The sequence below is a fragment of the Delphinus delphis genome, chromosome 9, assembly GCF_949987515.2.
Source record: "Delphinus delphis chromosome 9, mDelDel1.2, whole genome shotgun sequence".
Classification (NCBI taxonomy): Eukaryota; Metazoa; Chordata; class Mammalia; order Artiodactyla; family Delphinidae; genus Delphinus; species Delphinus delphis.
The window spans coordinates 66,966,820-66,989,528 of record NC_082691.1 but is presented as its reverse complement, the minus strand read 5'-3'; the positions used below and the strand labels follow the sequence as shown (position 1 = coordinate 66,989,528).

General features: G+C 40.7%; 1 protein-coding gene across 3 annotated transcripts in view; it reads left to right on the top strand.

The window, feature by feature from the left end:
• Window positions 1-22,709, top strand: part of ELMO1 (engulfment and cell motility 1) — a 547,030-nt gene that overhangs the window by 203,167 nt on the left and 321,154 nt on the right. For 2 of the 3 annotated variants that reach the window (XM_060020724.1, XM_060020723.1), the window contains 4 exons: window positions 1,866-1,910; window positions 2,972-3,022; window positions 6,127-6,249; window positions 7,676-7,807. In XM_060020724.1, coding sequence (XP_059876707.1) covers window positions 1,866-1,910; window positions 2,972-3,022; window positions 6,127-6,249; window positions 7,676-7,807 — 351 coding nt within the window. The remainder of the gene's footprint in view (window positions 1-1,865; window positions 1,911-2,971; window positions 3,023-6,126; window positions 6,250-7,675; window positions 7,808-22,709) is intronic. The other variant, XM_060020725.1, reaches the window with a different exon arrangement.

The following is a 22,709-nucleotide window of genomic DNA, read 5'->3' as shown; positions in this document are numbered from 1 at the left end:
CCCTTCCAAATTTCTCTACAAATATTTATGGCTTTGATAAGGATTATTTTAACAAACCCCTTTATAGTTAAAATATTTGATAGAAAAATCCGAAAATACAGATTCCAAAGGAAGAAATTTTAAAGAAACCTATAATTGCATTCCCAGAGAGGGAACCACTGCAACTACACACATCTGTGGGACTGTCATGGTCCTACTTCTTGCTTTTTGTGCAAAGACTCTCCTGCAGACATCATTTTTTCACTAGATGTGATCATACGGCATGCACTGTTTTTTTGTTTCTTTTTAACTGCTTTTAAAACTAAAGAAGATTTTGTGGACATCTTTCCATGTCATACAGGCAGACCTCGTTTTACTGCATTTCACTTTATTGTGCTTTGCAAATGCTGTGTTATTTTACATGTTGAAAGTTTGTGGCAACCCTGCATCGACCATGTCTACTGGCACCATTTTCCGACAGCATTTGCTCACATGGTGTCTCTGGTAATTCTTGCAAAATTTCAAGCCCTCCATCAGCAAAAAGATTATGAGTCTGTGAAGGTTTAGATGATGTTATCATTTTTTAGCAATAAAGTATTTTAAAATTAAGGTATGTACATTGCTTTCTTAGACAAAATATATTGCATACATAATAGACTATAGCATAGTGTAAACATAACTTTTATGTGCACTGGGAAACCAAAATATTAGTGTGACTCACTTGATTGTGGTATTTGCTGTATTGTGGTGGTCTGTAACCAAACTTGCACTATCTCTGAGGTATGCCTGTATCCATATCTATCTATATACTTTTATATCATCCTAATGGTATAAAATATTCTCCATAGATTCTCACATTCACTCAAACCATTCCTTAATATTGGGCAAAAAAAAAAAAGTCCATTATGTGGACAAGGATTTTTCTGTTTTCTCTCTGATCAAGTTCCTGTTCCTTTAGGAGGGTAGCGGGATGTTTTATGAAACATTCATTGCCTACTCTGTGCCAACCATTGTGCTGTGGCTGAGAATGCAAAGATGAAAAGGACAGTCTTTGTGCCCTTGAGAAGACCACACTCTTATGCAGAAGATAAATATTTTAAGCAGCTCATTATAATAATTGCTGTAGTAGATGTTGGAAATATACTGTCCCTTCTAACTTATTTTAAAAATGGTTAAGTCGATAGGCTGACTTAGGCACAGAGAATTTTTTTCTTTTTTTTTTGTTTGTGTGTCAATAAAGCAATAATTTCATTTTTATTAAAGAAAAGGAATTATAAAAGAACGTTGGGCCTTTTGTTTTCATCTGATCCAAGAAGAAAAAAGATGGACCTTCCTGTTTTGATCAGGAAGAAAGCATGGCTTTCTGCGACCCATGGAAGGGCAGTTCCTTCTGGATTGCCATTTAACTTGTTTCCGATGGTGTCCTCATCCTTGCCTTCTTGTTTTCAAGAGGCTGGAAGAGGACTTAGTATTGGGTTTTGTTGTTGTTGTTTTTTAAAAATTTTTTTGGAGTATAGTTAATTTACAATGTTGTGTTACTTTCTGCTACACAGCAAAGTGAATCAGTTATACGTATACCTGTATCCACTCTTTTTTTAGATTCCGTTCCCATATAGGTCATTCCAGAGTATTGCGTAGAGTTTCCTGTGCTATACAGTAGGTCCTTATCAGTTATCTATTTTATATATAGTAGTGTAGTATTGGATTGACTTTGATGCCATCTAGCCCTTTTAGATCACCTTAGCGTATTTGTGTGCTTTTCTCTTCAACGCAGCGGGTCAGCAGGGGTGTTAAAATTAAGCTGTAACGTCTAACGGAGTGCTCTGAATTTCCATTCCTTCTTCTCTCCTGCTGGCTTTCCTTTCTGTGGTGGCGATGGCCGTTAGGTTGGTGTAGAGAGCAGTGTTGACATCCTTGATTGTCCTCTGACTGTAAGTCCCCACGTTCCCTTTGTCAGCACAAAGTGGGCCTTGCACTCCCATTCTGCCCCCGTCCAGCCCTGCCTGTGCGCCCCCTCGTACTTCCTCCCTGGGTTCTGAGTTCTCCTTGCTATCTCCAAGTTTATTTTGACCTTGATCGAATTCATGGTTGTGTTTTTAAATCATAGCTTAGTTTCTTCTCTACTCATTAAGAGTAGTGACACTAAAAATACCCCCCCACCACCACCACCAGAAAACAACATTCAAGTGACTTCCTGAATATGAGCAGTATTTTTCCTTTGGGATGTTTGTACCAAGACTGTGTTCCACTATTTCATTTCCCCTTAGTACCTGTTTGACAATATTCAGAAAGGGCATCTGTGAATCATTTCATTTAATAAAATCACCTGCAAATCCTCTATGCCAGTCAGGCAGGCCAAAGCACAAAGCACAGCCTGCAGAGTTGAGGCCCAGGAATGCTGAGTGCGGCCCCTAGGGCTTTGCATCTGCCCAGATGTTTGTCCTTTGCTAAAACTTCACTCAGTTCATTTGCATAGACTATTAAGGCCTGGGGTATGTACTACTCACTCTTTGGTTTTGCACAGATTAAGATGAAATGGCTTTTAGAAGTCTTAGACCTTTAAAGTGATGGCTCTCTAGTATTGAAATCTCCTCTGTGCAGGTGTTATGTTGCCTTGTAGTAAAAACTCTGCACATATACAGTCTAATAAAATCTGATGAGCCATTCCAGTGGGGAGCCATCGCTTTCATTTGGAGTGTTTGATTTTTATTCAGCACTTACCTTTTCCTGGAAGGAGGAAATTCCCAAGAAAACAAAGAAAAGAAATTTGCAGGTGCCAGATTTCCTTCCTTTGCTGTTGGCTACTGCTTTGTTATCTAAACAACATTCAAAAAGTAATTCCAATACTACTATCCACTTGAGTCCTTTCTTTGTTAAGAAATACTGCTGATATCCAGTTTTGAAGCACGCCCCAGGATAGAGTCATCTGGGGCTATGTGGAAATGTATCTTTCTAACCAAAGCTTTCCTGGCCGTGTGTTTTTCTTCCACAGGAGATGGCGAATATTTTGGCTCAGAAGCAACTGCGTTCCATCATCTTAACAGTGAGTACCTATGTGCTGTGACCACCTTGTTGGGAAGGAATGGTCTGGTGTATTTATTCATCTCCTCTTTTGGCTTGGTTTTGTGACTTGCTTCTGTGGTGAAGCAGTAGTAACTAGAAAGGAGGAAAAAGTGTGCTTTTGGAAATGGAATAAACAAAGCTCTCCCACAGGAATGGCCTCATGATTGGAGGGAGAGCGTCTCTGGAACTGCTCTAGAGAGAAACGCATTCCGGCAGGAAGGGTTGGAAATCTCTCTCCGGTGGGGCAGGTTTATTATACTCACTGAAGCTTTAGCTTTGCGTTTAAGGAAATCAGGGGCAGTCTGACTTTAAAAATTCCACCAGTATGAGCTTATACTGTTTTTAGTGAGGAAACTAGCTGGAAACATATCAGACTCTGAGAGAAGTCCTGAAATTTCGACCATCATTTTCCCGGGCCCCTTTCCTAGAGAAAGGCAAGAAAGACAGACATGAAACCCACTCATTAACTGTGATGCGAAAAAGCCCTGAAACCTCAGTGGAAAAGAAGCTCTATATGTTATGTTGTGAATGTTTAGAAATAAATCAAATAGCAAGATTTCCTGAGGCCTTATCTGCTACTTGACTTCTAACCAAAGGCTGAAAGAAGCATGTGTGATTGATTCTTCTGCTTACCAAGAAAAAAAAAAAAAAAAAAGTGCTCGTGTAATTCTGAAAAGAAGTTCTGCAAGCTTATAGTTACACACACACACATACACACATTCCAATACAATGAGGCCTTTAAAAATTAAAAACCTTATGAGGGCAAAGAAAATAAATATTCTAGAACCCAAAGCCAATAATAATGACCACAATTTGTCATCAAGTTTCATGTTAAACTTCCTGGCTGTTAAGGATAAAGAGAAACCATATGAGTGTAATTTTCACTGTTTGATAAAAGAGGTACCCCAGTTCTTCGGGGGATGACATATTTTGCCCCCTGGAACTGGAATCTGAAATGGGTATTGTTAGAACATTCTAATAGATTCTTGGTCCAAGAGTGGCTTTTTAGAAATCACAGAGGGATTCATAATACGGTTATTTTTTATACTGGCTCTCAATAAAGGTGGAAGCAGTGATTTTATTTATTTATTTTTGGCTGCATTGGGGTCTTTGTTGCGGTGCGTGGGCTTCTCATTGCCGTGGCTTCTCTTGTTGTGGAGCACAGGCTCTAGGCATGTGGGCTTCAGTAGTTGCAGCACGCGGGCTCAGTAGTTGTGGCTTGCGGGCTCTAGAGCACAGGCTCAGTAGTTGTGGTGCATGGGTTTAGTTGTTCTGCGGCATGTGGGATCTTCCCAGACGAGGGCTCGAAGCCATGTCCCCTGCATTGGTAGGCAGATTCTTAACCACTACGTCACCAGGGAAGCCCCCTGAAGCAGTGAGTTTAAAGCATAGTTCAGTGAAGGTGTTTGTGCAGGGGAGGAGAATGGGGAGATAAAGGAGTAGAAACTTGGAATTAAGGTCTTAGCCTGTTGTTGGTATCACCTTGGTAAGGCAGTTGGAGTTAGATTACCCAGAGATGGGGTGGGTGGAATGACTGTGGCCATCATGTCTCAAAGATCAGTTTGTTTCAATGGGACTTTTTATATGAGATTTTGATGGCTAGAAGTTCAAGGTTGGTATTCTCTGGCAGTAACTTGGAGTGCAGATACTTTTGAGTTGCTAATAAAATAGATACCCATATGCTCTAGTACCCATACACTTTGGGTACTCAACATATACTATGAATTAACATTCTATTGGGAAGATGGGAAGATATGAGGTTTGATTCTCCCCCCATCCCATTGCCTGGCGTCCCACCCTCCAACCTCCATAATTTTGGTTCAGCCACTTCCTTCTATTCCTCATTCTTCACGCCATCCCTCCTTCTTCAATTGCTTATTTCGATATGGTGCTCAGAGCTGGCTGAGGAGTCCAGGTGCACGTCAGGTTGGGGGGCACCCAGAGAAAGTTCTTTGAGACAGCAAGATGTGGTTGGGTCTGGCACGTTCAAAATAACTCATTTGAACGGGTGTTTCACCACTTTGACTGGTTGGTTGGCAGTTTTAAGGCACAACAGTGGTCTCTGACAAATTGGATGTATATTAGACCCAAATGCGGCCTCCCGTTTCAAACCCAGCCCTGGTGTGGGCGAAGGCCCCCATATCTGTCTCCTGCCACTCCTTTTATATTTGTTCCATTCTGGTTCTGTTTCAAAGGGGAAGGGTCATTTTTTTTAAAAAGAATTCATTGTTGGGCTTCCCTGGTGACGCAGTGGTTGGGAGTCCGCCTGCCAATGCAGGGGACACGGGTTCGTGCCCCAGTCCGGGAAGATCCCACATGCTGCGGAGTGTCTGGGCCCGTGAGCCATGGCCGCTGAGCCTGCGCGTCCGGAGCCTGTGCTCCGCAACGGGAGAGGCCACAATGTTGAGAGGCCCACGTAGCGCAAAAAAAAAAAAAAAAAAGAATTCATTGTTAACAGGTGAGTAAAAAGTAATATATATGAATTGACTCACTGCATTGTGGTGACAGTAGTTACTGTACAGTTTCCACGGTGAATTAACTACAAACCTGATAGTTACTTCGCTTTTGTGTGATGCTTCTAAAACTTTTCCCTGTTGAGAAGTGGGATCACTTGTCAGGGACAGTGGCAGGGTTAAGATGATGGCAAAATTGCTTACAATACGTATGCACCGTTCATTTCTCTACTGCAGGCAAGGGATGCTTCTGTTGTAGAAATCCACAGTCCTTCTCAAGGTGCTTTCATTTCAGGCACACCTTCTCTTGGTTTATATGGATGTAATCACCACAGAATTTCCACTGCCTTCCCCACCTCCACTCTTCACTGCACACAGTAGGTCTTTTCTCCACTTCTGGCCTAAAGATCAGGAACCTTACTGGGCCCTGAGATGTAAAGGAATGCTCCAGGGTCACCTGTGTGCTCATCTTTCTCCTGAAGGGTGGTTCCACCCACTTACATCCCCCATGCTTCCAGATAAGGACTTCTGAGGTTCTGCTTGGCATCATGACCAGGGGGGTAACTTAGGTTATTTGCTTTTTCTTTCTTCCTTTGTTTAAAAAAATTTCACTTGTAAACCATCTCCCTAGCATGTCATCCGAGCTCAGCGGGCCATCAACAATGAAATGGCACACCAGCTGTACGTGCTGCAGGTGCTAACCTTTAACCTTTTGGAAGACAGGATGATGACTAAGATGGACCCCCAGGACCAGGTGAGTGCTCGTTAGACAACGGTAAAAGCACATGAGGGAAAGAGTGTCATTAAAAGTCTTTCCTTGGGCTACTTGGAAACCAGGAGGTTTTAGATGATGATAATATTATTTTATTATCATCTCAGGACTTAGGGGAATGGATTTAAAATTTAGGTGAATCTAAGATCAGAGAATAAAATAAATGAATTATTTCATTATGCATCAAACACATGCATATTCTTTCTTTATTGGATAAGAAAGCTTGACGTCACATGGCTGCAAACATTGGCCCTTGGCCCCAATACCTTCAATGGTGATAGCTTTGGAGTCAGGTTCCCAGAACACCTAGCCACTTGGTAGCTCTGTGTGAGATTGATTCTGCAGGCTGAAGGAGTAATTTCCATTCTCCAGTGATCAGTGCCACGGGTGGAGGTCCCAGGTTACATCTGATTTCTGGGCTTACATCTTTGTCAGTTGTCTCTTTGCTATAATTCTCTCTAGGTCTCTGGTTGTTGTGCATGAAAAATTAAGTCTCGATCCAAAACGCTTTGGGGGAACTTTACTGTGTGAGGACGGAGTGAGAGGAAACAGCTGGGAGCCCTGCTGTAGCACATTTTCAACTTAAATAGCGCTGCAGCTTTGGAAAGGAAAACACTCATTACTGGCACGTGAGGGTCTGATCTCTAGCAGATGTGGATGCACATGCAAACTGTGTAACCACCGCAGCACTTCATTCATGGCGTGAGGCCATGAGATTAGGAATGATGGAGAGGCTTCGAGCAGCTGCCTAACATGCCCCACGCTTTTGGCAAGATCAAGTGCGATCACCCCAGAGAGATGCGACTGTCTTACTACTTCTAGTACGAAAGGCAATGTGTCTTAGGGTGAAACAGCCCTCCCTGCTTGGAAATTGCCTCCTTTTATCTAAAAGATACATTTTTTCTTATTGTGGTTAAATATGCCTCACAGAAAATTTACCGTTTTAACCATTTTTAAGGTTTGTTTCTATGAAGTCACTTTTCAGTGGAGTTAGGGATCCCTTGTCACTTACATATTGTTCATAAACCTTACGGGCCTCTTGCTTTATTTCTGACAGTACAGGACTCCCAGGTCCTCTAATTTTTTTTTTTTTTTCCAATCACAAGCCTTCCATCATATTTGGGGCTCTTATTTAGAACTTCACGAGGTAATTGATATCAGTACTCCAAGTGGTTTTGCTGTGAGGGTAATTGTGGAGTAAAGCCAGGGCTGACCAGCAGGGAGAGTGGCAGGAGGAAAAGAAGTATACAGAGCTGTAACTTAGGACATTGGTTGCCTTTTATCGGTTTTTCTTTCGCCTGTATGCAGTGATTCATTTAGACCCTGGGGAATGAGGGAGTAAATGTAATGTCACACAGTGAAGGCAGCTCTCTCTCCCCCTCCCATTTTTTCTCCCTAACCCCTTCAGGCTCAGCGGGACATCATATTTGAACTTCGAAGAATTGCTTTTGATGCAGAGTCTGAACCAAATAACAGCAGCGGCAGCATGGAGAAGCGCAAGTCCATGTACACCCGGGATTATAAAAAACTTGGCTTCATTGTAAGTAAGACATCTCCAGTAAGCTCTCCTTCCAGCATCCCGGGGCCTGACCTCAGCCACATAACTGATGTCTCCTCCAAGCGTGTGGTCCTCTTGTGCCTTACAGAATAGTTTCCACATTTTCCAGATGTTTAGCTGGTTTAAACAAGATCACATGAAAATCTCTTCTGGCTGCAGTGAAATGGAATAACTTGCACAAGTGTGACTAATACTGAGTTTGTTTATTCAGTTCTGATTAAGTGTAACCAAGAGTAGTTAGCTCGGAAAGCATCTAGACTTCATTAAATCTACTTCACAAGAGGCTTAAGGTTCTATTTGAATTAAATGGGTGATGGCAGCTGTGGGATGGATCTTATTACTGGGCTAGTGATTGGATTATTCACATACATCGACTTCGTATCAAAATCAAATTGAGTCTCCTGAAATTTAATCACGATCTGATTTATGCAATTTGTATTTTCCTAAAAGTTTTGTCTTGCTACGGATATCTCCTAGATTTTCTTTCTTTCAGTTTGCAAATCAGAACACAGCTTGTCCTGAATATAAACTGTTGTTTTTGTTTCTACTTCTGGTCTATTCTTGCTTTTATCACCGTCATATTTCTATATGACCTTTGGCTAATTAATCTCAAATTCTGAAGGTGTGAATTTGGGTTTCTTGTTTACCTCCTTCATAAGCATCATAAATGAGATTTCTGGCTTCAGTGATTAGAAATCACCAGGCATTATTTTTTTAGTTTTTCACACACACACATTGTATTTTATTTTTACAAGAGATAAATAAACTGACACCAAGCATTGTAAGTGGATGACCACAACAAAAGCAAGAATGATTGCAATTACCAAACACGAAACACACTCATACTATTGTCATAATATTGACATTAAGTCCACTAATCCTCCACTGTAACAGCTCCTTTGCAGTGAAAATTGATTTGTATGTTTTTTGCCTCTGAGTCCTTGTGGGATTTTTTTTTTATTCAAACAGAAGGTCACAAAAATTATAATCATTCTCATCAGTTCACTCAGTCCCATGTGATTTTTTTTATCTTGATCTTTTGTTAGCACTTTTATGAGTTCATCAGTTTTCCATTAGAGTTCTGAAAATGCTTGTTCATTCAGCTCAACAGCACAGTCCGTTACCAGAAACCTGTACTTGTCAGAGTCTTTTCCATGAATTCCTTGAAGATGAAAAGCTTTTATAGCAACATTTTTGCAAAAGGATCAGAGCACACCCAGAACTGTCTGTAAATGACAAAAGACTTAAAAATGACCACGGTTAAAGATTTCATGAAAGTTCATAATAATGCAATTGACAAGGAAATTTAGTTATTTCTGAGATATACATTTTAAAGTAATGACTAGAATTATGACTTATAACATTATACCAGAACATATAAGATTTTTAGAAATTTCATGTAATGTCTGAAACATTTATATTAACATATTTCCATACAAATAACCCAAAGAAAGTTTAGTATTAGTTGTTTTTGTTTGTTTCTTTGTTTGTCTTTTTATACTGCAAGTTCTTACTAGTCATCAATTTTATACATATCAGTGTACACATGTCAATCCCAATCGCCCAATTCAGCACACCACCATCCCCATACCACTGCGGTTTTCCCCCCTCGGTGTCCACACATCTGTTCTCTACATCTGTGTCTCAACTTCTACCCTGCAAACCGGTTCATCTGTACCATTTTTCTAGGTTCCACATGCATGTGTTAATATATGATATTTGTTTTTCTTTTTCTGACTTACTTCACTCTGTATGACAATCTCTAGATCCATCCACGTCTCTACAAATGACCCAATTTCAATCCTTTTTATGGCTGAGTAATATTCCATTGTATATATGTGCCACATCTTCTTTATCCATTCCTCTGTCGATGGGCATTTAGGTTGCTTCCATGACCTGGCTATTGTAAATAGTGCTGTAGTAAACATTGGGGTGCATGTGTCTTTTTGAATTATGGTTTTCTCTGGGTATATGCCCAGTAGTGGGGTTGCTGGGTCATATGGTAATTCCATTTTTAATTTTTTAAGGAACCTCCATACTGTTCTCCATAGTGGCTGTACCAATTTACATTCCCACCAACAGTGCAAGACAGTTCCGGTTTCTCAACACCCTCTCCAGCATTTGTTGTTTGTAGATTTTCTGATGATGCCCATTGTAACTGGTGTGAGGTGATACATCATTGTAGTTTTGATTTCAGTTTCTCTAATAATTAGTGACGTTGAGCAGCTTTTCATGTGCTTTTTGGCCATCTGTATGTTTTCTTTAGAGAAATGTCTATTTAGGTCTTCTGCCTATTTTTGGATTGGGTTGTTTCTTTCTTTAATATTGAGCTGCATGAGCTGTTTATATATTTTGGATATTAATCCTTTGTCCGTTGATTTGTTGGCAAATATTTTCTCCCATTCTGAGGGTTGTTTTTTCATCTTGTTTATGGTTTCCTTTGCTGTGCAAAAGCTTTGGTTTCATTAGGTCCCATTTGTTTATTTTTGTTTTTATTTCCATTACTCTAGGAGATGGATCAAAAAAGATCTTCCTGTGATTTATGTCAAAGAGTGTTCTTCCTATGTTTTCCTCTAAGGGTTTTATAGTGTCTGGTCTTACATTTAGGTCTCAAATCCATTTTGAGTTTATTTTTGTGTATGGTGTTAGGGAGTGTTCTAATTTCATTCTTTTACATGTAGCTGTCCAGTTTTCCTAGCACCATTTATTGAAGAGACTGTCTTTTCTCCATTGTATATCCTTGCCTCCTTTGTCATAGATTAGTTGACCATAGGTGCGTGGGTTTATCTCTGGGCTTTCTATCATGTTTCATTGATCTATATTTCTGTTTTTGTGCCAGTACCATATTGTCTTGATTACTGTAGCTTTGTAGTATAGTCTGAAGTCAGGGAGTCTGATTCGTCCAGCTCCGTTTTTTTCCCTCAAGACTGCTTTGGCTATTCGGGGTCTTTTGTGTCTCCATACAAATTTTAAGATGATTTGATCTAGTTCCGTAAAAAATGCCATTGGTAATTTGATAGGAATTGCATTGAATCTGTAGATTGCTTTGGGTAGTATAGTCATTTTCACAATATTGATTCTTCCAGTCCAAGAACATGGTATATTTCTCCATCTGTTGGTATCATCTTTAATATCTTTCATCAGTGTCTTAATAGTTTTCTGCATACAGGTCTTCTGTCTCCCTAGGTACGTTTATTCCTAGGTATTTTATTCTTTTTGTTGCAATGGTAAATGGGAGTGTTTCAATAATTTCTCTTTCAGATTTTTCATCATTAGTGTACAGGAATGCAAGAGATTTCTGTGCATTAATTTTGTATCCTACAACTTTACCAAACTCATTGATTAGCACTAGCAGTTTTCTGGTGGCATTTTTAGGATTCTCTATGTATAGTATCCTGTCATCTGCAAACAGTGACAATTTTACTTTTTCTTTTCCAATTTGTATTCCTTTTTTTCTTTCTCTTCTCTGATTCCCGTGGCTAGGACTTCCAAAACTATGTTGAATAATAGTGGTGAGAGTGGACATCCTTGTCTTGTTCCTGATCTTAGAGGAAATGCTTTCAGTTTTTCACCATTGAGAATGCTGTTTGCTGTGGGTTTGTCGTATATGGCCTTTATTATGTTGAGGTAGGTTCCCTGTATGCCCACTTTCTGGAGAGTTTTTATCATAAACGGGTGTTGAATTTTGTCAAAAGCTTTTTCTGCATCTGCTGAGATGATCATATGGTTTTTATTCTTCTGTTTGTTAATATGGTGTATCACATGCATTGATTTGCATGTATTGAAGAATCCTTGCATCCCTGAGATAAATCCCACTTGATCATGGTGTTTGATCCTTTTAATGTGTTGTTGGATTCTGTTTGCTAGTATTTTGTTGAGGACTTTTACATCTATATTCATCAGTGATATTTGTCTGTAATTTTCTTTTTTCGTAGTATCTTTGTCTGGTTTTGGTATCAGGGTGATGGTTGCCTCATAGAATGAGTTTGGGAGTGTTCCTTCCTCTGTTATTTTTTGGAAGAGTTTGAGAAGGATGGGTGTTAGCTCTTCTCTAAATGTTTGATAGAATTCACCTGTGAAGCCATCTGGTCCTGGGCTTTTGTTTGTTGGAAGATTTTAAATCGCAGTTTCAGTTTCATTACTTGTGATTGGTCTGTTCATTTTTTCTGTTTCTTCCTGGTTCAGTGTTGGAAGGTTATATCTTTCTAAGAATTTGTCCATTTCTTCCAGGTTGGCCATTTTATTGGCATAGAGTTGCTTGTAGTAGTCTCTTAGGATGCTTTGTATCTCTGTGGTGTCTGTTGTAACTTCTCCTTTTTCATTTCTCATTTTATTGATTTGAGTCCTCTCCCTCTTTTTCTTGATGAGTCTGGCTAAAGGTTTATCAATTTTGTTTATCTTCTCAAAGAACCTGCTTTTAGTTTTATTGATCTTTGCTGTTGTTTTCTTTGTTTCTATTTCATTTATTTCTGCTCTGATCTTTATGATTTCTTTCCTTCTGCTAACTTTGGGTTTTGTTTGTTCTTCGTTCTCTAGTTCCTTTAGGTGTAAGGTTAGATTGTTTACTTGAGATTTTTTTTGTTTCCTGAGGTAGGCTTTTATAGCTATAAACTTCCCTCTTAGAACTGCTTTTGCTGCGTCCCGTAGGTTTTGGATTGTCGTGTTTTCATTGTCATTTCTCTCTAGGTATTTTTTGATTTCCTCTTTGATTTCTTCAGTGATCTCTTGGTTATTTAGTAACATATTGTTTAGCCTCCATATGTTTGTGTTTTTTACGTTTTTTCCCCTGTAATTCATTTCTAATCTCAGAGCATTGTGGTCAGAAGAGACGCTCGATTTGATTTCAATTTTCTTAAATTTACTGAGGCTTGATTTGTGATCCAAGATATGATCTATCCTGGAGAATGTTCCCTGTGCACTTGAGAAGAAAGTGTAATCTGCTGCTTTTGGATGGAATGCCCCATAAATATCAATTAAATCTATCTGGTCTATTGTGTCATTTAAAGCTTGTGTTTCCTTATTTATTTTCATTTTGGATGATCTGTCCATTGGTGTAAGTGATGTAAAGTGGTGTAAAGTCCCCCACTATTACTGTGTTACTGTTGATTTCCTCTTTTATAGCTGTTAGCAGTTGCCTATGTATTGAGGTACTCCTATGTTGGGTGCATATATATTTATAATCGTTATATCTTCTTCTTGGATTGATTCCTTGATCATTGTGTAGTGTCCTTCCTTGTCTCTTGTAACATTCTTTATTTTAAAGTCTATTTTATCTGATATGAGTATAGCTACACCAGCTTTCTTTTGATTTCCATTTGCATAGAATCTTTTTCCATCCCCTCACTTTCAGTCTGTATGTGTCCCTAGGTCTGAAGTGGGTCTCTTGTAGACAGCATATATATGAGTCTTGTTTTTGTATCCATTCAGCAAGCCTGTGTCTTTTGGTTGGAGCATTTAGTCCATTTATGTTTAAGGTAATTATTGATATGTATGTTCCTATGACCATTTTCTTAATTGTTTTGGGTTTGTTTCTGTAGGTCCTGTTCTTCTCTTGTGTTTCCCACTTAGAGAAGTTCCTTTAGCATTTGTTGTAGAGCTGATTTGGTGGTGCTGAATTCTCTTAGCTTTTGCTTGTTTGTAAGGCTTTTGATTTCTCCATCGAATCTGAATGAGATCCTTGCCAGGCAGAGTAATCTTGGTTGTACGTTCTTCCCTTTCATCACTTTAAGTATATCATGCCACTCCCTTCTGGCTTGTAGAGTTTCTGCTGAGAAATCAGCTGTTAACCTTATGGGAGTTCCCTTGTATGTTATTTGTCGTTTTTCCCTGGCTACTTTTTTTTTTTTTAACTTCTTTATTGGAGTATAATTGCTTTACAATGGTGTGTTAGTTTCTGCTTTACAACAAAATGAATCAGTTATACATATACATATGTTCCCATATCTCTTTCCTCTTGCATCTCCCTCCCTCCCACCCTCCCTATCCCACCCCTCTAGGTGGTCACAAAGCACGGAGCTGATCTCCCTGTGCTATGTGGCTGCTTCCCACTAGCTATCTACCTTAGTAGTAGATAGTGTATATATGCATATATGTCCATGCCTCTCTCTTGCTTTGTCACACCTTACCCTTCCCCCTCCCCATATCCTCAAGTCCATTCTCTAGTAGGTCTGTGCTTTTATTCCTGTCTTACCCCTAGGTTCTTCATGACATTTTTTTTTCTTAAATTCCATATATATGTGTTAGCATACGGTTCCCTTGCTACTTTCAATAATTTTTCTTTGTCTTTAATTTTTGCCAATTTGATTACTATGTGTCTCGGCATGTTTCTCCTTGGGTTTATCCTGTATGGGACTCTCTGCGCTTCCTGGACTTGGGTGGCTATTTCCTTTCCCATGTTACGGAAGTTTTTGACTATAATCTCTTCAAATATTTTCTCAGGTCCTTTCTCTCTTCTCCTTCTGGTACCCCTATAAGGCGAATATTGTTGTGTTTAATGTTGTCTCAGAGGTCTCTTAGGCTGTCTTCATTTCTTTTCATTCTTTTTTCTTTAGTCTGTTCCACAGCAGTGAATTCCACCATTCTGTCTTCCAGGTCACTTATCCGTTCTTCTGCCTCAGTTATTTTGCTATTGATTCCTTCTAGTGTAGTTTTCATTTCAGTTATTGTATTGTTCATCTCTGTTTGTCCTTTAATTCTTCTAGGTCTTTGTTAAACATTTCTTGCATCTTCTCGATCTTTGCCTCCATTCTTTTTCCGAGGTCCTGGATCATCTTCACTATCATTTTTCTGAATTCTTTTTCTGGAAGGTTGCCTATCTCCACTTCATTTACTTGTTTTTCTGGGGTTTTATCTTGTTTCTTCATCTGGTACATAGCCCTCTGCCTTTTCATCTCATCCATCTTTCTGTGAATGTGGTTTTTCTTCCACAGGCTGCAGGATTGTAGTTCTTCTTGCTTCTGCTGTTTGCCCTCTGGTGGATGATGCTATCTAAGAGGCTTGATGGGAGGGACTGGTGGAGCTGACTGTTGCTCTGGTGGGCAGAGCTCAGTAAAACTTTAATCCACTTGACTGTTGATGGTTGGGGCTGGGTTCCCTCCCTGTTGGTTGTTTGGCCTGAGGCAACCCAACACTGGAGCCTACCTGGGCTCTTTGGTGGGGCTAATGACAGACTCTGGGAGGGCTCATTCCAAGGAGTAATTCCCAGAACTTCTGCTGCCCATGTCCTTGTCCCCAGGGTGAGCCACAGCCACCCCCCGCCTCTGCAGGAGACCCTCCAACACTAGCAGGTAGGTCTGGTTCAGTCTCCCCTGGGGTCACTGCTCCTTCCCCTGGATCCCGATGCGCACACTACTTTGTGTGTGCCCTCTAAGAGTGGAGTCTCTGTTTCCCCCAGTCCTGTTGAAGTCCTGCAATCAATTCCCACTAGCCTTCAAAGTCTGATTCTCTAGGAATTCCTCCTCCCGTTGCCAGACCCCCTGGTTGGGAAGCCTTACGTGGGGCTCAGAACCTTCACTCCAGTGGGTGGACTTCTGTGGTGTAAGTGTTCTCCAGTCTGTGAGTCACCCACCCAGCAGTTATGGGATTTTATTTTACTGTGATTGCACCCCTCCTACCATCTCACTGTGGCTTCTTTTTGTCTTTGGATGTGGGGTATCTTTTTTGGTGAGCTCCAGTGTCTTCCTGTCAATGATTGTCCAGCAGCTAGTTGTGAGTCTGGTGTTCTTGTAAGAGGGAGTGAGAGCAGTTCCTTCTACTCTGCCATCTTGGTTCCTCCAACCCAGGCATTATTTTATAACTGCAAATACTCTTTTCTTGAATTCACACACACACACACATACACACATATTAATATTTATTTATACACATTGGTATCCATGCCTTATTGTTATTTGGGAAACCTTGTCTTTCATGGGAATTGTCTTTGAAAATGTTTCCACATCAGGTACTTGGGTTGTTTTTCATTACTGAAGAGTTTTTATTATTTGGATGTACTACAGTTTATTTAACCAAGCTCTTTTACTGAGTGTTGCAGTGTTTTGAAATTACCAAGAAGTCCATAATTAACATCTTTGCCACCCAGTATTTATGTACATCCATGATCATGTTATTAGGGTAAATCTGTGGAACTGGCATTTCTATGGTATATATTTTTACAGCTTTTAACATCATCAATTTGCTTTCTACAAACATTGAGTAATTTCCACTTTAACCAACGGCGGATCAGAGTAACTGTTTTATAAACCTCTCCTATGTTTCTTAAACTAAAAAAAAGCAACCTAGTAATTTGATGTTATTCCTTTTATACTGGTAGTCTTAACATGTCTTTTCTAATAAGAATACTTGTGAAGCATTGTATTTAGCTTTGCAACTTGCTTGACAGAGGTATTATGACATCATTTTTATACTGTCATATCCCAAATTTTGGCTTGGACATTCCATTTGACCTTTTAGCTGAACGTATTTTTCTAAATTTTAGCAAAAAGTTTTTAGCAAAAAATCTCTCTTACCCTCAAGTCATATCAAAATGGCCAGGGAAGAGACCAAGGTGTGTACATTTCAAAATGCTTCCCCTTGATCCTGATATTCTGTCCTGGTGGAGAGCCTGGTTGTAGGGTACACCTGAGTTACTGCCACTTCAGTTTTACTTGGATTTTACTTGGATCCATTTTACTTGGAGTTCTAGTGCATTTGAACTATGTAGAAAATGCAAAATGATCTCTTTATGAGTACTGATCCCTGGACTTGAAGTGTCTTTACCCCAGGTCCTAGTGGTTTTTGTTGGGGGCAGTTGGATCTCAGAATGGACAGTATTACTTCTTTTCCTGGGCATGTGTATGAGGGATGGAGGAGAGAGGGAAGTTGGGGAAAGACCACTTGGTGGGACTCAGATTATCCCAGGTTCTCGGGTTATTACAGGTCCCTAGGAAGGATATACACAATGGGGGTGGGAGGTATGAATTACCTCCTTTTATTTTCATGCTCTGCTTCTGTGTGAAATCGCTGGGATATCCCATGAGCCAAATTGAGTGATTTCTCTCAATGGAGCTCCATCTGTCTTAACATGATTGTTAATTCCTTCCACAGTTTGCTATTAGGGTATATCCTACTGTCTTAGTTTTCAGTGTCAGATGAGTGTTCTGCTTCATGAGTACTTTATTAAAAACAATGCATTTTTAAGCTGAAAGTTAATTTGATGTGGTTTTAAGGCCTTTAGTACTTATGTGGCCTCCACTCCAAGGACTTGAAAAGTCGTTTTAGAAAAAGCAAAGGCCTTGAACAGAAAATAACCAAAGGAGAGTGTCGATGTCCTTAATTTTTCCCCTGTTCTTTTTTGAGTTTTCAATTTAGTCCTTTCTCTGAAACTTCCTCCAGGCCACGATCTTGTATCAGAGGATGGAGAAATTGGAAAGACTAGTCAGTAATGATTTCTAATGCTAGAAATGATGCAGCTGCTTTCGCAAGCAGTGATTTTCACTTTTGACTAACCCTCGGTCACCAGAAAGAGACCAGCTGCAGTGATGGAAACACATGTTCATTGTGCCACCTAGAGGCCATTGTGCAAAGCGCTGAAAGCTGCTTGAGGACCTCAAGTGTCTGGCCACGAAAGCTCTGGATGCTGGAAGCTGCCCTGGTGCAAGATTCTCTCTGTGCTTCCGAAGGAGGAATAATCTTGCCCGTTAACTCCTTACTGACCTCCTTCCTGTTACCTCCTTCAGAAGCAGTTTGAGATTTGGATAACCTTCTGGATCTCCTTGAAGGAAAGTTCAATTCATATGAGATTGCTGTTTCTCATTTCATGTCTCCAGAGTAGGCCGTGCCCAGGAAGTGTTAAGTGACAACTTTTTGGAGTTGAGCGGGCCTAGATTTTAATGCCCTCCAGCCTACTTCCAAGCCATTTACTAAAAATAAGCCATTTATTAATAACTGGCCAGTGGGGCAGTTATTTAACCTATTTGGGTGTCAGCTTCCTCAGTGTGAAACTGGGCAGGCGCTCTTCTACTTTGCGGCTGTTTCAGGGCCCTGTGAGACCATCTGTGAGCAGCTGGCACTGTGCCGGGCACAGCGGATGCACCCAGCAGACGGCATTTCCCTTCGTTGCTTTTTGGAGAGCAAGGAAATCATAGTCAGCTTTTCAAGTTTTCCAAAGTAGAGGGGCCATTGCTCCAACAAGGCAAGAAGAACAGTTTGTTACAGGATAATAAAGCACAACACCTTTGAGAAGGCACATGGGCCTCACATTTCTTCCCAGCACAGCATCCCAACGGAGCAGATTTTTCTGGTGAAATCATTCTAAAATCTCAGTCTGAAGTGGCTATATGGCTTCTATGTTTAGTCCTAACACAGAAAAGTATTTGCTTTTAAAGCAAAGCTGCTTATTCTTCTGAGATCTCTTAGTTAATGGTTTCTTAGTTGCAAAATGGACATGCCTTTGTAGGTTTCCCGGTAGGAAGACGGGGTCAGCGTTGTCTGAGTTAATACTAATCTCATGGGAACATCTAAGGAGGGGCATGTGTACTTCTCAAGGTGACAGGCAGATTCTATGTTTAGAATGATTTTATTTTGAAAATGGGGGAAATGCCTGTATACAAACTATATGCCCTGTTGATTATAATGACCAGAAGCTGTGCAGCACGGTTTTCATACTCTGAGGAGGTGAATTCCTGGCCAGAGACCCTTCAGAATGTAGCTGTCTTGATGTCGAATTGACAGCTTCTCTATTTGTGGATTTTACCTTTGTCCGGTCTATTGGACAAACATTAAAAAAGAGATGTCTGTAGTTCATTTTTCTGAGCCCTCTTGGACCAAGGCTGACGTTAAAATTGGACAAAGCTGGGTTTTTTCCGAGTTCCTTTCTTTTCTTTTTCTTTAGCTTGACTGGGGCTAAAATAAGCTCAGTTTAAAAAAGAAACTGCTTCTGAACAATATAATGTACTTTAATATGAAGCGTTTTGATAAACATTTCCCTTAACATTTTCAGATTGTCTTAAAAGAAAAAGATGGCTAAAATGTAAAGGTGGAAGAAAGTAACGGGAAAAATTTTATTTCAGAATTAAGACTCTTTTAAAATGTAGGTTTTATTGTATTCAGGTGTGGTAAGGCCAGCAGTGTCCCTGGGGATGGTTGCTGTTGAAAAGACAGTTTGTTATTCATAGTTCCCAAGAGGAGGGAGCATGTCACATCACACAGGGACACAAGGGAAGCACCAGGGTTGGTCAGGAGGCAGAGGGAGCCAGGGGAAAACACAGGCAACAGCCTTTGTTGTGATTTCCACGGGAAAACCGAGGCACAGAAGGTAAGTAGGCTCAGAATTGGCTACTTTGAATGATCTCCTTGGGTTTTGGAACCTCCCTGCTACCCCTAGTTGTCTGGTACCTGGCCCTGTGGTCATTAGGGCAGGGGGATGGTGGCCCAGAGTACAAAAGCCAGCTAAAGGAGGTTGTTGGGGAATAGGACCTGGGTTGGTTGGTTTGCATATGAAAGGCAGGCTTCTTATCTCTAGGAAGTAGGTCACCCTTCGAAGGGGCAGTCCCTCTAATGTCAGCAAGGACCCAAGATACCAAAGCATCAGAAAGTACAAAAAATGAAAAAAAAACATGATTAATACAGATTTATGTTCAAATTTTTAAAGGATTTTTTACCTTCTTAGGTGATAGAAGACGATTATGCATAGTTGCACAAGTATAATTCTACATAATTACATATGCAGTGCTTGGTGTCATTTCAATATATTTTTTAAATACAGATGGCAGGGAGTGAAATGAGATGCATATTTATATATCTCTTCCTCCATCTCCATCTCCATCCCTGTTCCCATATCACAGAGGAAAGCATCTTAGTCTAAATGCTACTAGAATCCAACAGCTACTGGGAGAGTGTGACATTGGGATTAAGCTTGTCCAGGGCTGCTCCTGACTCTGTCACTCACAGGCTGAGTGATTCCGACAAGGTACTTGACATGGTCATGAATCAGTTTTCTTGTCTTTAAAATGGGGCATGTTAGTTGATTCTATCAATAGGTTTGTTGCGTGGATTAAGTGAGTAGATATTTATAAATCATACAGAACGGTGCCTGGTCATAGCAAGCAGACTACGAATTTGGAGGCTGTTATGATGATGTTACAACCACTATTAATATTATTATTGGAATGTTGCCCAGTGTCCCATGACACTGTGACACACAGTGATGGGAGAATGTGAGAGTTGTAAGTTGTCCCAGGAAGATAGGGAGAAACTGCATGGTTCAAAGTAGCAGTGAAAGATGAAGGAATAATGTGTGCTTGGGAAACTGCAAGTAATTTGTTGTGGCCAGTGTTTATGTTGCCTGGGGACAGAGAAGTAGAGTTTAACTGCAAGCGAGAGACAGATCACAGGGAATTTTAAATTCAGAAGGGTTGAAATATGCAGTCAGTCTTCACGGATTCCATATCCGCAAACTCACCTATTCACTAACATTTATTTGCAACCCCCACATCAGCCATTGTGGTGCTTTCATAGGCGTTTGCAGACAAGCAGAGTGGCAAAAAATTTGAGTTGCTGGGCAGGCCCATGAGGTCAGACAAGGTGGCTCTCTGCCTTCTTGTTTCAGCTCATAGTGTAAACGAGCGTCCTTTTTGTAGTCTAGCTGGGGCCGCGTTTTCTGAAACCTTGTGCTTTCTGTTGGTGATTTTGCTGTTTAAAATGGCCCCCAAGCATTGTGCTCAAGTGCTGTCCAGGGTTCCTAAGTACATGTAGGAGGCTGCAGTGGGCCTTAAAGAGAAAATATATGCATTAGATAAATTTCGTTCATGCATGAGTGATAGTGCTGTTGCTGTGAGTTCAGTGTTAATGAGTCAACAGTCTGTGTTAAATAGTGTGTCCTTAAATAGAAACGCGTGTAAAACAAAGTTATATATTGATCGGTTGACAAAAGTCTTGTGACCAGGGCCTCGAAGGAATCTAACCCTGTGTTGCCCCAAGACCGATGGCTCAGTGTTCGTTAATTCAGGGTTTGTGGTGACTTCGTAGAACATAACTACAGGAAATAAGGAGAATCAATGTACTTTAAGTCCCTGAGGAGCTTTCAGGCAGGGATGAGCCATGGGGAAGAGAATCCCAGGCGGTCCTAGGCTCAGTTCTCTCCTAGCCACGTGTCCCGTACGTGTTAAGTGGGGAAGAGAAAGCCTGTCCTTCGCTAGCTCACAGGCGTGTGAGAGGTTAACAGACATTTGCAGAGCAGGGCAGTGCTCAGGACAATGGGACTGGGAGGGGCAGAGTACTGTAACCTACTGTGACTTGAGTCATTTATTTCAAGAAGCTGCCTTGAAACTGCTGCTGTACCAAAATACCACGTCCCTGAAATCAGGTGAATTTTCGTTCTCCCATCAGTTTTCATTCTAAACGCATTCTACACAGATGAGAACTCAGCCTATGGTGGACCTGGCTTATATCTCAGCATCACTCCTAACAGGACTTTCTTAAAGGTTTTGTCACTGAGAATGTGATTCAGTTCCTTGGAGTACAAGGACAGCATTAGGAAGAATCTAGAACATACGGAAAATAAATTTGAACATTTACCTAGTTTTTGTGGTCCTCAACCCCCTTTTGCAACAAGGCATACCTGGAAACCACAAGTTAAAGCAGATTTTAATAAAGAAAATCACATTTTCCCATAGGAATGATTAAATAATTGGGATAGTATTCCTAACCAAGCACCCTGCTTTCAAATAGTTTAAGATATGACCCATAAACAATAGGCATACAAGCAAAAGGACAAAAACTAATATTTTTTTCAGTCATTTATTGAAATTCTGTAAGTTTCAGCCACACGGGATTCAGGAGGTCCCCGGGGGGGGGCTGGAGCCCTCTGTGAGGAAGCTTTGGCAAGTAGTAGCCAGTCCGCCCAGGTCCAGGCTATCCCTTCCACGAGGGACCTTCTGCGGACGTTGGTGGAGGGATTACTGAGACCCCTGAATGTTTAGGTTCGGTCTGGGTGGACTTGCAGGCACATACTGCATGCACCTATTCCACAGAACTAGATCTGTTTTCTGCCTCATTGACAGTGTGCTCTGGCCCATTCTGATCAGAAACCCCCTTTCCCTACTTAAAATGCAGCAAAACCCCAGTCCTAATCATTTCTAGTCTTGCTCCACCTGGCTGTAAACTAGCCAGGAGATTCCAGTTATTAGTGAGGCCTGAGCAGAATCAGCCACTAGACGGTGCAAAACCATAGCCATTGACGACTCCCAGCCAGACCGCCCCCTCCCCCCAGACTCGGAGGACCAGCCACTGGGACACCCAACTGCATTACAGCTCTGCTTATCAGCCTGCAGAGTGTGAAGTTGTGGGACCAAGACAGGGGGCCTTAGGATCTCCTCGGGAGGTCTGTTTAGCCTCAAGGCCCTGCAGAAGCTAGGACCATTCTAAGATGCCCAGCTGGCCTCCTTGTTAAGCGAGATTGGCCTGCGGTTCATGGCACGTGAGCATTTATGTAGTACCCACATCTCCTGACTCTCATTCCCAATTATTTTTCCTTATGCTGTAGTGAAAGTCTTTTATATGGGGCATAACAATCTATACAGTCTAATATTTTCTCCTCTCTTAACATGGAAATGCAGGAAAGAATGCACCGGAAATAGAATATCCAAATAAATATTCACTGTAGAAACAATAATGTATTTGGGGACTTAAAAATATACATAATTAAAATGTGTGACAGCAGTAACTTGGAGGGAGTAGGAGTGGTAAATTGAGTCAAAATGAACGAGCATCACTGGGATGTGGTACAAAGCTGTTTGGGGAAGTTTGAGCTGATTCTTCATATGTATTTCTCAGGTGAGTAGAAACTTAGAGATTCACTTTTCAACTTTTTCTTTTAAGTAGCCACTTCCGGAGTTCAATGTTCAGA